Source organism: Nomascus leucogenys, chromosome 14 (genome assembly GCF_006542625.1).
Source record: "Nomascus leucogenys isolate Asia chromosome 14, Asia_NLE_v1, whole genome shotgun sequence".
NCBI lineage: Eukaryota > Metazoa > Chordata > Mammalia > Primates > Hylobatidae > Nomascus > Nomascus leucogenys.
The window spans coordinates 85,447,039-85,461,562 of record NC_044394.1 but is presented as its reverse complement, the minus strand read 5'-3'; the positions used below and the strand labels follow the sequence as shown (position 1 = coordinate 85,461,562).

At 58.4% G+C, this 14,524-nt stretch overlaps 1 protein-coding gene across 6 annotated transcripts in view; it reads right to left on the bottom strand.

Moving 5' to 3' along the window:
• SLC38A10 (solute carrier family 38 member 10) overlaps nucleotides 1-14,524 on the bottom strand; it is a 50,954-nt gene that overhangs the window by 6,867 nt on the left and 29,563 nt on the right. For all 6 annotated transcript variants that reach the window (XM_030828455.1, XM_030828457.1, XM_030828458.1 and 3 more), the window contains 3 exons: nucleotides 8,018-8,174; nucleotides 974-1,141; nucleotides 110-598 (listed from right to left, as the gene is read on the bottom strand). In XM_030828455.1, the coding sequence (XP_030684315.1) occupies nucleotides 110-598; nucleotides 974-1,141; nucleotides 8,018-8,174 (814 nt within the window). The remainder of the gene's footprint in view (nucleotides 1-109; nucleotides 599-973; nucleotides 1,142-8,017; nucleotides 8,175-14,524) is intronic.

Genomic DNA, 14,524 nt, shown 5'->3' with positions numbered 1-14,524 from the left:
GGAGAGAGACTGGGGACTGAGGGAGGAACCATCGATTCTGCTGCCCTTGCCCAGCCTCCCCAGCCCGAGAGGGGAGTGTCTTCCGACACAAGCCCAGGCTGACACCCACCGTGGTCGCTGTCCTCTGCGGGCTGCCCTGTGTCCCCGGCGGCGTTGCCTGGCGGCAGTACCCCCTCAGCCTTTTCCCCTTCACCCACTGCCAGGCCATTCTGCTGCTCAGACAGCACTGCCTGGGGCCGGGGATGCAGGCCCCTGTCTCCTGGCCCTAGGTCCTCCTTTGCAGGCTGGACAGCTGGCTGACCATCTGCTTCTGGAACTTTCTGGGGATCTTCGGGAAGATCACCCGCTTCCTCCAAGGCCTGGGCCTGTCTGGGCCTCTTCCCAACCTCTCCCTGCTCCGGCTCCTGTTTCTCTCTTTCTGAGTCGGGCAGAGGCGGCGCCATCTGGCCCTGGACCCCTGGAGCCTTTCCGCCCATGTGTCTGGATGGAGGTTTGTTCTCTTCTGGCACCTCTCGGTCTTGGCCTTCATCTACCACCACCTTGTCGTGAGGAACAGGAGGCTCGTGGCGGTGGGCCTCGCCCACAGGCACAGCAATCCCTGCAAGGGCACGGGGGACAGATGGGGTCAGGCTGAGGCCCCTCCTTCCCTTCCCAGGGAATCAGAACTGGGTTCTGGCTCCCAACAGTGTGACACAGACCAACAGATACCACCTCCCCTGCCGGCCTCCCTCCTGCCTGGCCAAGCACAGCTGATGCTAAAGTTCAACAGGGCAGCTGCAAACAAGTTGCTCTGGGAGGGGCAGGACATTCATCTGAATTGAAAGACAGAGAAAACAAAAAGGACCAGAACTTAGGCTGGGCTGAAGGGAAAAAGATACACATAGCCCTGAGAGCCACGCTGCAGTGTCCAGCCTGCAAAGGAGGACCCGGGGCCCCCCTTCCCCGTCTGCACCCCCCGGCCAGTGCCCAGCACCTTGCCCAGGGCGATCAAGCTGCGCCTCCTCCTGTGCCTCCTTGCCATCTTCCGGTCCGGGCACATCCACGGGCCCCTTGATCTGGGCCTGCTCTAGCTCCTCTCTCTCCTTCGGCAGCTTCGGCTTCTCCCGGCCATCCTCGGCCACGGCCACGACCGGATCCTGGGCTAGGAGCAGGGCACAGTTACGGAACCGCACTGCCAGGCAGCTCCAGGAGCGGGGCAGCTCTCCCTGGACTGTTACCATATTTTCCAGCCAAATGGCAGAGCAAAAGCAGTTTTTTTTTTCCTGTTTGATCATTAGCAGCTAAGCAGCACAGAAAACTGTCATTTTTCATGTGTATTCACAACAAAAATATGTCAAAATGCAATTTACACCTAACTGGGGGCAGGGAGAACTAGACTCCATGTAATACTCAGTCATTACCACCAGATGGCGGCACGAGCCCACCGACCGACTCTCCCACAGTCCCCCTCCATTACCGCCATCACCTCCATCACCACCGTCATCACCGTCACCTCCACTACGACCACCACCACCACCACCACCACCATCACCGCTATCATCACCATCATCTCCATCCCTACCACCATCACCGTCATCACCGTCACCACTACCATCACCATCACTGCCAACCCTACCATCATTGCCATCACCTCCATCATCGTCATCACCACCACCATCTGCATCCCTACCACCATCACTGCCATCCCCACCACCATCGCTGCGTCATTGCCACCACCTCCATAATCATCACCTACATCACCGTCATCTCCATCACCACCACCATCACTGCCATCACCTCCATCATCGTCATCACCTCCATCACCACTGCCGCCACCTCCATCACCACCGTCATCACCACCATCACCACCTTCCTGTCCCAGCAAGGCCATATGTCCACTGAGACAGGTGCTGCAGCCGAGGGGGACTCAGGTGAAGCTGTCTGAGGAAGAATTCACAGAGTCCAGTTCAGAGCAGCAGATGGGGCCCTCACCAGCTCCCAAAGGAGAAGAAAATGGGGACAATTAGCTTAGCTTTATACCAGCCTTCTAAGAGCAGCCTGATGTGTTAGTCTAGGGAAGTTACACTGTTGTCAATTTGGAGTTGAGAGTCCTAGACAAACTGTAGAGGGAAGGTACCACCCTACTAGGTAATAAACTAGTTAACAGAAAGCAGACGCTGGGCTCTACAGTTTAGCTAAAGTAACAAATTCAACTCTTTTTTTTTTTAAGATGGACTCCTGCTGTGTCGCCCAGGCTGGAGTGCAGTGGCACAATCTCGGCTCACTGTAATCTCTGCCTCCTAGGTTCAAGCAATTTTCATGCCTCAGCCTGCTGTAGCTGGGATTACAGGCACCTGCCACAACGCCTGGCTGATTTTCGTATCTTTAGTAGAGACAGGGTTTCACCACGTTGGCCAGGCTGGTCTCAAACTCCTGACCTCAAGTGATCCACCTGCCTCATTCTCCCAAAGTGCTGGGATTACATGCGTGAGCCACCGTGCCTGGCCCAAGTGACCAATTCTATAAGCGTATGGCCACCCGCCCAAGCAGGTGAAAACATACTGGTCTCCATCACACGATTAAGCCTCAGCAGAGGCCCCATGCAGAAGCAAGCCATAACTGTCAATCAAGAGGGCCTGTCCAATGGATTACTAAGTGAAGAAAGGAAGGCTGGGGAGGGGAAGGGAAAATATAGCAAAACAAAGGAAATCTCCGTTGTCATAGGACAAGTTGCCTCAGAGCAGTCATTTTCTCGGCAGGAGCAAAATTCAGTTCCTCAGGCCGTGAATGACCAGTCTGGGGCTGCAGGGAGAGCTCTGTGTGGGTGCAGGAGCCGCGGGACAGGACAGCACGGTGAGCTGGGAGCTGCCCCAGAGGTCCCTTTGGAGAACCTCCCGGGAACGCCACGCCTCTCAGCATTCTGCAAGTGTTGCTGGATTGCACGGGCACCTGCAGGAAAGCTGTGTGAGCATCCTGGCTCCCCGCCACCAGCAGCAGCTGACCAGCCACTGCACTCACAGCCTTCAAGCCCGGCGCTCTGCAGCTGTCCTGGGGCAATGCACACAGCCTTTTCCACAACGGAGCCGATCTTTGCGTCAGGGACAGTTTGCCGGCAGTGCCTCTTGGCTGCAGTAAAACTAACACAAAACTTCAAAATCAGCAACTGGAAAACGTCCGAGTGCTGCCAGCCGCTTCCACTCTCACCATGAACACAGGTTGCGCAAAGACAGAAAGGGGCCCTGTGTGGGGAGTGCCCCCGCCAGCTCACAACTGAGCTCCTCGGGAGGGAGGAGATCTCTGGCATCCGAATTTCTTCTCCTAGGAGGCCAGCAATACACCCGGCTAAGCCACAGTAGAGGCGGCCACGGCCAATGGGGACGGCTCCACGCACGCCCCCAGGAACACCCAGCGGAGGGTACTGCCTCAGGGCAACCATCCTCCCTCATTTGGCTTCAAAAATCGCCTCCAGGCCAGGCATGATGGCTCACTCCGGTAATCCCAGCACTTTGAGAGGCTGAGGCAGGAGGATCACTTGAGGTCAGGAGTTTAACACCATCCTGGCAAAACCCTGTCTCAACAAAAATACAAAATTAGCCGGGTGTGGTGCCGTGCCTGTACTCTCGGCTACTCAGAGGCTGAGGTGGGAGAATCGCTTGAACTTGGGAGGTGGAGGCTGTAGGGAGCCAATATCGTGCCACTGCACTCCAGCCTGGGCAACAGAGCGAGATTCCGTCTCAAAAAAAAAAAAATCATCTCCAGTCACAAAAAAACCACAACCTGTGACTATCATTGGCACCGGTGCCAGGAATGCTGTGTTTATGCTCTGTCCCAGCGGCTCCTCACTGCCAGGTGCTGACTCAGGTTCCCAGCTCCTGGCACCCACAAAAACACACCTTCCTAACAAGTGACAGAGGCCACAACTCAGCCACGGCGGAGGCGGATCCCTCACTTTCCTCCCTGCTGTCTAGTCGGGCATGGAGGCCCCGAGGCTGCCAAGGCCACAGCTCAGGGCTCGGTCTTTGGAGTCAGACACGCTCGGGGACTTAGAGGTGGTGACCTGGAGGGGAAGGGGCAACATCTAATCTATCCCCAACTCCACATTCAAGGCTGGCGTCCACCCCAGACTGGAGGCCAGCACGGACGGGCGGGGAGGCCAGCGACACTGCTGTCCGGACCCCAAGAGTCGGCAAGGTGGCTCTGCAGGCTGCCGGCTTGGACCCGCCTTGGCTCCCTCTGTGCACCTTGTGATCAGTAAAGATGGAGACAGTCACATCACACGGCCCCCAGACGAAGTGACTTTTAAACACGGTCCTGGCATCCCACTGACGGAGTTCCTCATCCACTCAAGTGCCGCCCCAAGTTCAGGAGGAGGCTCGAGATCCCAGGGCGCCACACTCGCAAGAGGTGAGAACAATGGCTGCTGACGTGACTTTTAAAAGCTAGTCCCTGCTTTTAGGCAACTTTTCTAATAGCTGATTTCTGACTTTCCCTTGATGCTGCCATGAGAAAGTATTACTCATTAAGGGCTTGACTTTACAGCCCAATCTTCCACACATAGCTGACCGATGACCTCACAGTCTGATCTTTGCAAATGTGAGGGGGAATCCCAGGCCATCTGGCTCCTGGTACCCGGGTGTCTGGGCTGGCAACACAGCCAGGCCCTGGTACAGCCTCCGGCAGGCGGAACCTCCTCACCACTGCTTTTGCCTCCGCCGCGGCTGGCACCACTGCTGTCTCCTGGGAGGCGGGAGAGGTTCCCAGTTCCTTCCACAGAGCACCGAATGGTCCGTGAGAAACAGGGCCACGTGCTTCTCCCTTCTCTCCTCTGACTGTGGGGACAACGCCACCCTGCTGGAGCTCTCCTGCATGCCCTACTGAGAAAGTTTTTTTTTAAGAGACAGGGTCCCACTCTGTCACCCAGGCTGGAGTGCAGTGGTGCCATCTCAGCTCACTGCAGCCCCGACCCTCCAGGCTCAAGCGATCCTCCCACCTCAGCATCCAGCCACCATACCCGGCTAATTTCTGTATTTTTAGTAGAGACAGGGTTTCACCATGTTGGCTGGGCTGATCTCAAACTCTGATCTCAGGTGATCCTCCTGCCCTGGCCTCCCACAGTGCTGAGATTCCAGGTGTGAGCTGCTGTACCGGCCCGGAGAAGGCTTCTGATAGCTCCTTTGCTGTGTCCCCCGCGCCTCTCCTCCTGTTATAATTTTGTGTCATGTTTCCCCTGCTGTCCTGAGATGGCAGGGGGCTGATTCCATTGTCTGAGATAACCCTGCCAGCCGTGCAGGACCTGGCCGGATTCCGAAGGGCCCTGCCTCCTGCAGCCTCTGGGCTGTGTCGAGCCATGTGACCTGGCTCCACATGTGGGGGCCGTGTGTCCCCGCTTGGGCCTGAGCACACAGAACTGTGGCCATCTCTGCCCCTGCACCAACACACACGATCCGTCGACACCCAGCAGACCCTCATTCTGTCCCATATCACCGCATTCTGGGTCCCTTCTCAGCCAGGCCCCTGCCTCATTTTCCCACCAAGGGGAAGTGCAGCTGTGCCTGCCCCGCTGGGGGAGTGGGGACGAGGGTGCCTGAGGGGTGCAGGCCCTGCTGTGCTGCCCCATGCAGCAAGTGAGGGGCGTGCAGGCACCAGGAGGGACAGGGGACCTGCAGCTCCAAGAAAGGAACAGATGTCACAAAACCCGAACCCACCCCTAGCCTTCAGGGTGCTAGAGAGAGCAGGTACGAACGGCCCGAATCCCGGCTTTCAAGGTAACCGTCTTCATGAGCCTTTGCAGGGACTCAGCCGTGCTCACAAAGGGCTGCGAGGCCGTGCATGGGGCCCAGGCTGTGCGTGTCTAACCACGACATCTGCATGAGGATGGGATTCACAGCCACAGCCCAGGGCCACGCAGGACTCTCACCCAGTCAGCAGGTACCATTTTTGGCCTCTGCAGCATCAAAGAGACCAATAAAACTCCGCTCAGCCGTCTGACAGGGAGCGCGCATCGGTGCAGGACCCTCGACCCCAGCTCAGCCTCAGCCAGGCAGCCCATCTATCATGGGGGAGCCGGGGGCTGCAAAATCGGAGACACGCTAAAAACAAGCAGCATGTGGTTCTGAGAGGGGCCATGTGTTTTGTTACAGCCTCATGGAAGAAATAGAAACCAGATGTGGCCTCGGAGGGCACCAGGTGAGCTGGAGGCCCGCGGCCCGCACAAGCCTCATGACAGGATACAGCTGCTTGCACCGGCCGCAGGCAGAGGCGGCGCAGTGCTGAGGGGACGGGGAGCCTCCTGCTGGCTGGCACTGAGAAGTCCACTCCCCGGCAGCCTGCTGGACGAGGGCGACACCCCTCACTGCCCAGGGCCAGGGTCCCAGCACACTGGACTCCAGCTCCCAGGCTACCACAATCCCACCGACAGCTCCCATGTCAGCGCCCAGTCTAGCCCAGAGGCCTGGACAGCAATAAGTGGCACTGCTGAGGCAGGACTGAGCCTGGAGCACCAGCTGAGGTGGGTGCAAAACACCCACCTCCCTCTCCAGGTGGACTTTTTTCCAGTCCGAATTACCAAATCCAATGCAAGGCAGCTCCACCGGCTGCTTCGGAACATTCCCATTTTCCTTCTCTGGTGACCCCTACTGTCCCCAAGCACAGCCCCGCCAGCTGCAGGGAACCCAGGAGGCACGGCTCCCCTGCCCACCTTCGCCATCCAGGAACAGTCATCCTTGGCAAATCTGAGCACAGCGGATCCAGGGAGACCCTCGGGGGGTGTCCCTCGGGGCAGTTTGTATGAGGTGACAACGCTGGGAAGGAGCTTTCCAGGCACAGGAGTGCGGAGCTCACAACAGAGATGACAACAAGCCCCAGGGTCACGGCTGGGAAGGTGCCCCCATGCGCTCAGCTGACGCCAGGGGCTCCCTTCGACGGACCTCTCCTCCTGTCCGTTACAGAAGTGGAGGCCCCTCCCGGCGGTGGAAGTCATTGGCTAGCACCTCCACAGCGGCCTGAGACCCCCAGCCACAGCCGGTACTGCTCACCCGGGCTTCTCGGGTGGTGTGCAGATGACGCCCAGCGAATCTGACTGAGCCGGGGCCTCTGCAGAGGGGTGTGTTGGATGTGGTGGGCACACGGGCAGTGTGGATGCATAAACCCAGCTGTCGTCAGGGGCAGAAGACCCCAGCGTGAAGGTCATCATGGACAGCACCTACCTGCCCACCCCTGCCTGGTGCCACTCAGAGCTTGTGGGAGGGCTGGGCCTGGGGAGGTCTGCTGTCTGCAGGGCCGCCCTGTGTGGGACTCCCTCTCTAGGCCTGGGAGGGTCAGGGAGGCAGTAGCCACCCAGGCCACGGAGCTGTGGCTGCACCTGGAAAGCCACACTCAGGAAACATGCATCTCTGCACCCCCGGGCTGTGCCACAGACGGAGGCATTAGGGTTACGGGGCGCCGCGGCCGGGACTCTGCCACAGACGGAGGGTCGAGGTTACAGGGCGCTGCGGGGCCCCTCCTGAAGCGGCCTGCAGCTAGCTGCCTGAGGGCTCACGTCCTAACTCCACCTGCGGTCCTGGTGAACAAATAATAAATAACCTGAAGCAGCAAACCACGCTGAGGCCTGATCGCCGACCCTGTCCAGGAGAAAACTGGAGAAACTTACATCCTCAAATGAATAGTATGTGCTAAATGAACAGCACATGAGCAACACTCAGCAAACGTACACCCCGCCTAGCCCACCAAGTGGCAGGCATCCAGGCCAACGGCCACTCCTGTCCCACGTTCCCTCCATACAGGCAGCCACTCCTGTCCCACGTTCCCTGCATACAGGTGGCCACTCCTGTCCCATGTTCCCTGCATACAGGCAGCCATGCCATGGCCAGCCATGGTGCACAGAGCATCTTCACAGGGGAGGCTGGTGGCTCCACCCTGCTGGCTGCACCCACACAGGACAGAGGCCACTGAGCAGATAAGCACAATCCGTGGACCAGACCCAGGAGACGCCCAGTGGGCACTTGCCCTGAGAAGGCTCAGAGAGCCGGGGTGGGCATACCTGAGAGCCGCGCTGCCTCCGCCTTCATCAAACCCTCGGCCTCTCCAAGCCGGCCGCCGGGGGCTTCCTCTGCCAAGTCCTCGGGGACCTCCTCACTCACAGACAGTGTGGTGATAGTGCTCACCACCAGGACGCCCAGGCCGACCCACAGCACCACCTGAGGAGACAAACACCCCGGGGCCGAGAGTCACAGCTGGCCCCTGCCCCTGCCCAGGGTATAAAACTGGCCTGGCAGAGAGGCTCAGGGACGGGGTGAGGCACGAGGAGAGTGGACACGACAAAGTCCCCTGAGGGCGGGACAGGCGTGCAGTCGGCCCTGCCTGAGGAAAGGTGGCCACTCCCAGGGAGATGTGGGCCTGCCTGCCAGTGAAGCTCCTGACCACTGGGAGACGGCCGAGCCCTGATGCGCCACTGTCAGAGCATGGCAGGACTCCTGGCATCCAGCCTGTGGCTGACATGCCCTCCACACCAGCTGGGGTCATGGGCCAACCCTGTCAGAGCTATGCCAGCCATTCAGGACGGAGCGGGAGGGACAGCGGCTTCCAGAAGCTGCAGGTACATGACAAGCCTTAGGGGAGCAGAGGCTGAGCACTGCCCAACCTGCCTGGGAGAGGAACAGGAACCTCCAGGCAGACTTGAGTGTCCCCGTCCATTTGTCCGCAAAGCGAGTGCTGCTGCACAACCCGCAAGGCTGGCCCTGTGCAGCAGACGCAGGCCCGTAGTCATGAAGGACTTGCCCCAAAGTCATCACAGCTGGCACCATGCATGGGCACGGGGGACAGAAATAGCCTTTGCCTCTCCTTAGCTGTGGTGTGGTGCCCATTGGGGTCACCCTGTGAGCTGACCTCCAGGCACTCTTTTTGCCGAAGGCTCTCCCTGTGTGACCTAGTCCTCCCTCCTTCCCCTGCTCCCCGGCCAATCATAAGCATCACATGTGCTGCCTCGGTGACTCTGACAAACTCTACACTGCGTGGCCGGGCTCCCGCCACCCCTGCTCCTGCCACCCCTGCTATGTTAGCAAACACACTGGGCCCGCTCCTCCCCAATCATTCACGGGGCCACGGCCGCGGGTGCTGGTTTCTGCCTGGCCTGGCCCAGCGCAAGCTGCTCTCCCCAGGGAAGCACTAACTCCTGGTTGGGCAGAGCCTGGGTGTGCTGGCAAGGCGGCTTTCTGTAGAGCCAAGGGGCTGCGCCATTCCCTCTGTGGTCTCAGAGCCAGAACTCAAAATCCTTTTCTGAAAGTTATGTTGATTCTTAAAGAAAATCAGTTCAGAAGAACTGGTGAGACCTCCCTGGTCCAACACAATTAGAGAAGAGGTCTCCCCAGAGGGAAGGACCCGCGCTCTCCGAAGCTGGTGGCGGCTGAAAAAGACAACCTAGCAGAGAGCCCGCTTCCTCTACTTCCTTCTCTGCCACCCGGAAACACTGGGCTGGTGTCGGCATCTCCGGACGCCAGGTGCTGCTGAGGCTCTGGGGTCAGTGGGCTCCGCTGAAGGGAGCCTGGCCGCAGTGTGCCTTGGGGCTTGTAGGATGCCCAGGGAGCCCAAGGCCCCTCTGGCAGTAACCACAGCTGGCCAGAGCAAGCGGCGACAGCAGGCCTACCCCAGGTGCACGTGGGGACACCGTCTGATGTATGTTCTGGAGGTCCGGGCAGGGCCTGCAGGCTCGACGGCCCACAGAGCTCTGTCCCGCCCTAGCCCCAAATGTTCTCCTCCATTTGTAGATGCCCCTTCAGCCACGTTACATTTTCCTTGCGGTGAAGGGAAGAGTCCCAGGGCAGTGGTGGTGTCCGGAAGGTGACCGAAGCAGTCTTAAGATAATAAAAAGAGGAAGAAACCTGAAATCTCCCGAGGCTGCCCGATCTGTGTAGGTAGCAGGTGTGGAACGGCCTGCCCGGTTGGTGGGTGACATGGATGGCCACAGCTTAGAGGCCTGATGCCAGAAGGAAAGGCCATCAGAGACAGGGGTTGGGGACCTGTTACAGCCCTTGTGACCCCTCCTACACCACAGCTGCCCCTGGACCTCCATCTTCAGGGCCCTGCCCTCCCATCGAGGCCTCTGCCAGCCAGCACAGGGCAGAGACCAGGCTCGGGCCACCTGGGGTAAAGGGTCTGGATGGAAATTTAACCCAACCCACCAGGAAGGTGCCTGGACAGGAGACTGTTGTCTGGAAGCCCTGGGAAGCTCCTCTCAGTGTGGGAACGCTGCCCCGTAAGGCAGCACACCCTCGCCTCGTCCCGGGTGGATTTCTCTAACTGGGCACATGCTGAGTGCATCTCACGTTTCTCCAGCTGATGACAGAAATGACCTTGCAGAGAAGCTACAAAATAAAATTTATCTCCCTACTTGGACTTCCCATAACACCAACACGGTGATTACAGGATCTTGGTGATACCTAAATGGGAAGGGAAAGCACCTTTGCCACCGGCTGGTCAGGACAGAAGACTCCCCAGGTGGGAATCCCAGGAGCCCAGAGTTTGCCATCCACCAGGGAGCACAGCAAGACCCGGCTCCTCCAGGCCTCAAATGCTTTAGACCCAAAGATAAAGACATTGGTTGGTCATTTTATGTCAGGTTATTTTTAACGGGGACCTCATCTAAAACATCCACGGAGATCGATGGGCCAAAGAAACATCTCCATGACTATAATGATTTATTTCAACCCCCAACTTTCTGAGCTTAAAAATCCCATGCAAAATCAAAACCATGAACTCGCTCCATGCTGGGAGACAGCAAGCTTTCCAGGAAGACCCAGGGCTGACGAGCCTTGGAAAGGACACAAGCGCAGGGAGGAGAACATGCTCGACCGAGGCCCCTCAGGGCGCCCTGAGTGCGAAGCTGATCGGCAGGGGAGGGGGGCTCCCCAATGGCCACACAGGGACCCCCACCACCTGCCACCTCCCAGGGCAGCACCTGGGGACCGAACTCAGCCCCAAGTCCGAGAACATCTCAAAACACACTGTGGAGAAGTGGAGGCTTGAGGTCACCGTACACAGGGAGCCTGCGTGGAGTCTGGGCTGGGACAAGGGCGGGACAATTCCAGACACTCGGGTCCAGGAAGCAGAACCTGCCCTGCCCGCTGCCACGTACACACCTGCTGCCACCTCCCACCCCAAGGCGTCCCCATCAGGAGAGCCGTCCCTGGGCCCCACAATGCACCAGGCAGCACATTACTGCCGGCGAAACGCCACTCGGGACAAGCCCCCGGCATGAAGGCAGCAGAGCAGCCCTGAACACTGAGATGGTGACGCCCTGGGCGCACCCTTGCTGGCTGGAAGGCTCCATCCCCTCTTTGCTGAGACCCGTCATCCTGGCTCGCTGACTTTGAGGCTGTCAGGCTCTGTGGGGCACTTGCCAGTGACCACTGCCTTGAGCACTAGCAGCCGCTGGCCCGACCGACAATGCCACAGTGCGCATGCCCAGCCTTTCCTCTAAGACACACCCTGGCAGAGACACCAGCACTGCCCAGCTTGAGGGGACCCGTGGAAACGAGGAGGCCACGTGGGCACTTGTGATAGCGCCTTGGATCCATGCCTCATCCATGAGGGGGCAGCGTGTGCAGTGACCAAATCCCAGTCTGTGGCTGCACATGCCAGGAGTGCGTGTGAGTGCCTTTCACTTCTGTGCCAGAGCCAGGGTGGGAACACGGCTCCAGCAGCAGCATCGGGTGCTGCAGGTGGGCTGGGCATTTGGAAGCAGCACAAGATTCACTGAAGTCCCCAAGGCAGCTGTGAGAACTCTGCCAGGGACTGGGCCAGACACGACGGAGTGGGCGCCGCAGTCCCCGAGGACAGGGTGGGTGCCAGGCTCCCCCCTGCTTGTCCTGCCACTCGAGTGTGGGAATCCAACCACGGGACGTGTGACGTAGACAAGGGAACGGTCAGTAGTTCCCTCGGAATCCCGAATAAGGGCATAAGTGGAGTTCTGCAGAGACGGGACGGCTGGGAACTTGGGGGGCCTGTGGGGAGCACAGCGGCTGCCCAGCCTCAGTGGCAGGGGGAAGCCTACGGAGCCCTAGCCCAGCCTCCAGCCCTGCACCTTCCAGCACAGCTTCCTGCACAGCCTAAGAACTTCCTTTGAGGACGCGGTCATTCAACGGACCAGCGTGCCAGACACCTGGTTTCAGAGCACCCCGTGACTTTCCTTTCGGCAGTGATCAGATCAACACAGCCGCAGAGCCGGCCAGCAGGAGGAATGCAAGCCCACTCCGGACATCTCAGCTGAGCTTGGAAAATCCAGGGGCCTGACCAGGGGCCACGCACTGCCCGGATCGTAGCACCCTCCCCTGGAGAAGTGATCAGGGCCTCCAGACACACAAGGCATCGCTGACTCAAATGCAGAGAGAGGCACCAGGGGCAGGGGAGAAAACACTCACTTTTCACTCCTCACATGTAGAAAGTGCACAAGTCCACACTCTGCACTTCAGTCATAAAAAGCACAGCTGGAGGTGGGGGCTCTGGCTGCTCTGCGCCACGCACCTCGATTTGAGTCTCAGGGCAGCCCAGTTAGCATCCAGGGACCACCCAGCAAGGCCCTGAGCCTCAGCAGGCCTTGGGGGTCCTCTCTGGTTACAGGCAGATGCCCCGCTGGTGGCTCGTGTCTGAGAGTCACAGTGGGCATTTCATTACATCTTCCAAGAGCAGGGGCCGGCTTTCAGGCCTTTCAGGTACTACTGCCCTCTGGGTGCACCTGTGAGACAGCCTCCCGTGCCCCAAGGCTCTGTCCTCTCAGTGGCCCTCAGGCACCTTCTAAGCCACCTGCTGCTCCACTCCCTCATGGTTCCAGGGCAGCAGGACCAAAGCCCCAGCCTCACTCAGGATTGGAGAGACCCTCAACTTTCTGACTTTCAAAATAAAGAACCAAAGAGGGCGGGCGTGCTGGCTCACACCTATAATCCCAGCACTTTGGGAGGCCGAGGTGAGTGGATCACCTGAGGTCAGGAGTGTTCAAGACCAGCCTGGCCAACATGGTGAAACCCTGTCTCTACCAAAAATACAAAAATTAGCCGGGTGTGGTGGCGCACGCCTGTAATCCCAGCTACTCGGGAGGCTGAGGCTGGAGAATCACTTGAACCCGGGAGGCGGAGCTTGCAGTGAGCTGAGATCACACCACTGCACTCCAGCCTGGGCGACAGAGCGAGACTCTGTCTCAAAAAATAAAAAAAGAACAAAACACGTGGTGGCAGATGTATCTTTTCGATTCCCTCGGGGCCGACCTATTTTCCTGTCCCCTGGGTGACCTTCTGAGGATGAGCTGGAACATTCCTTCTCTTTCACGTCTTTCTCCAGCACAGCCTTGATTCACCCACCACACAGGTGTCCCCACTTCCGTGTCCACCCCAGCATATCACCCGTTGTGGCTCTTCCTGAGGTCCCTGGGCTGGGTACAGGCACCACATCGCCGAGAGTACTCAGACAGGCCAAGGCGCAGACCCAGGCCTGTGCCCCTCCGTGGGCTCGGCCAGAGCCCCTGGGACAGTGGCCACGCCAAGATGTTGCGCCACAGGCCCAGGGTACGGCCTTGTGGTGCTGCCATCTCCATACCTAAGGAAACGGCATGCTGAGCGGACGGCACACAGCGGTACGCTTGGCCACACGACCTACTGCAGAGTTGCAGGAGCCCTGGGAACAGGACCCACCAGACCCAAGTCAGAGGGAGAAAGAAACCTCTCCGTCTCCTCCACACACAGCCAAACTGCGGTAAATGTGATTCAATGTGCTTTCTAGCTTCTAAAAGACGTGGCAAAGCAGGCACAGAGAGATGCTTGTTTCACCCGATTCTGTGTGTGTCTACACATCAGGTCAAAAGCCGACACTGGGCTAACAGGTAAACACTAGAAGCCATCCCAGGGTCAGTGACGCGCCAGCCACTCACACCAGCAGCGCCGTGGCCACAGGTGTGTGACGCCACACACGGGCAAGAGAGGAGGAAGTGCTGCAGCAATTGGAAAGAGGGAGGCGACATCATCATTAGCTGCAGGTGAAAAGCCAAGAGATCCAGCAGGAGTACAGTAAGGTGAACGGGTGAAAATGTCACCTATGAAATCTCTAGCTTCCCTTTACACAAACAGCCACTTAGAAAATCCAGCGGAAAAGAGATCCCAGGATAGCATGCAGTGCAGCCAACAGCCGCCTGGGAAACAGACGGGGACGAAGGACCTACAGTGAGGTCTGGATAAGCCGAATGCAGTGCCCTCCTGCTGAACAGGAGAGTTCGCAAGGACATCTGCACATCAGCTACAGTGTAAAGACAGCAATTCCCAAGTTAATCTATAGTTTCAATAAGCCCAGTTAGACCAAAAAATAAAAAGCAGGACTAATTTTTTGTCAGAGTCAGATGGGCTGATTCCAACATTCATACAGAAAATAAAACAAAGAAGACTATGCCGAAAATGTATTATTAACAGCCAAGAGGCAAGATGAGAATTAAAGTGTTCCAAGAGCAACAAGTCACAACTCGGTGTTACCAGGGTGCGGCAACTAACACGCAACTAACACACAACTAACA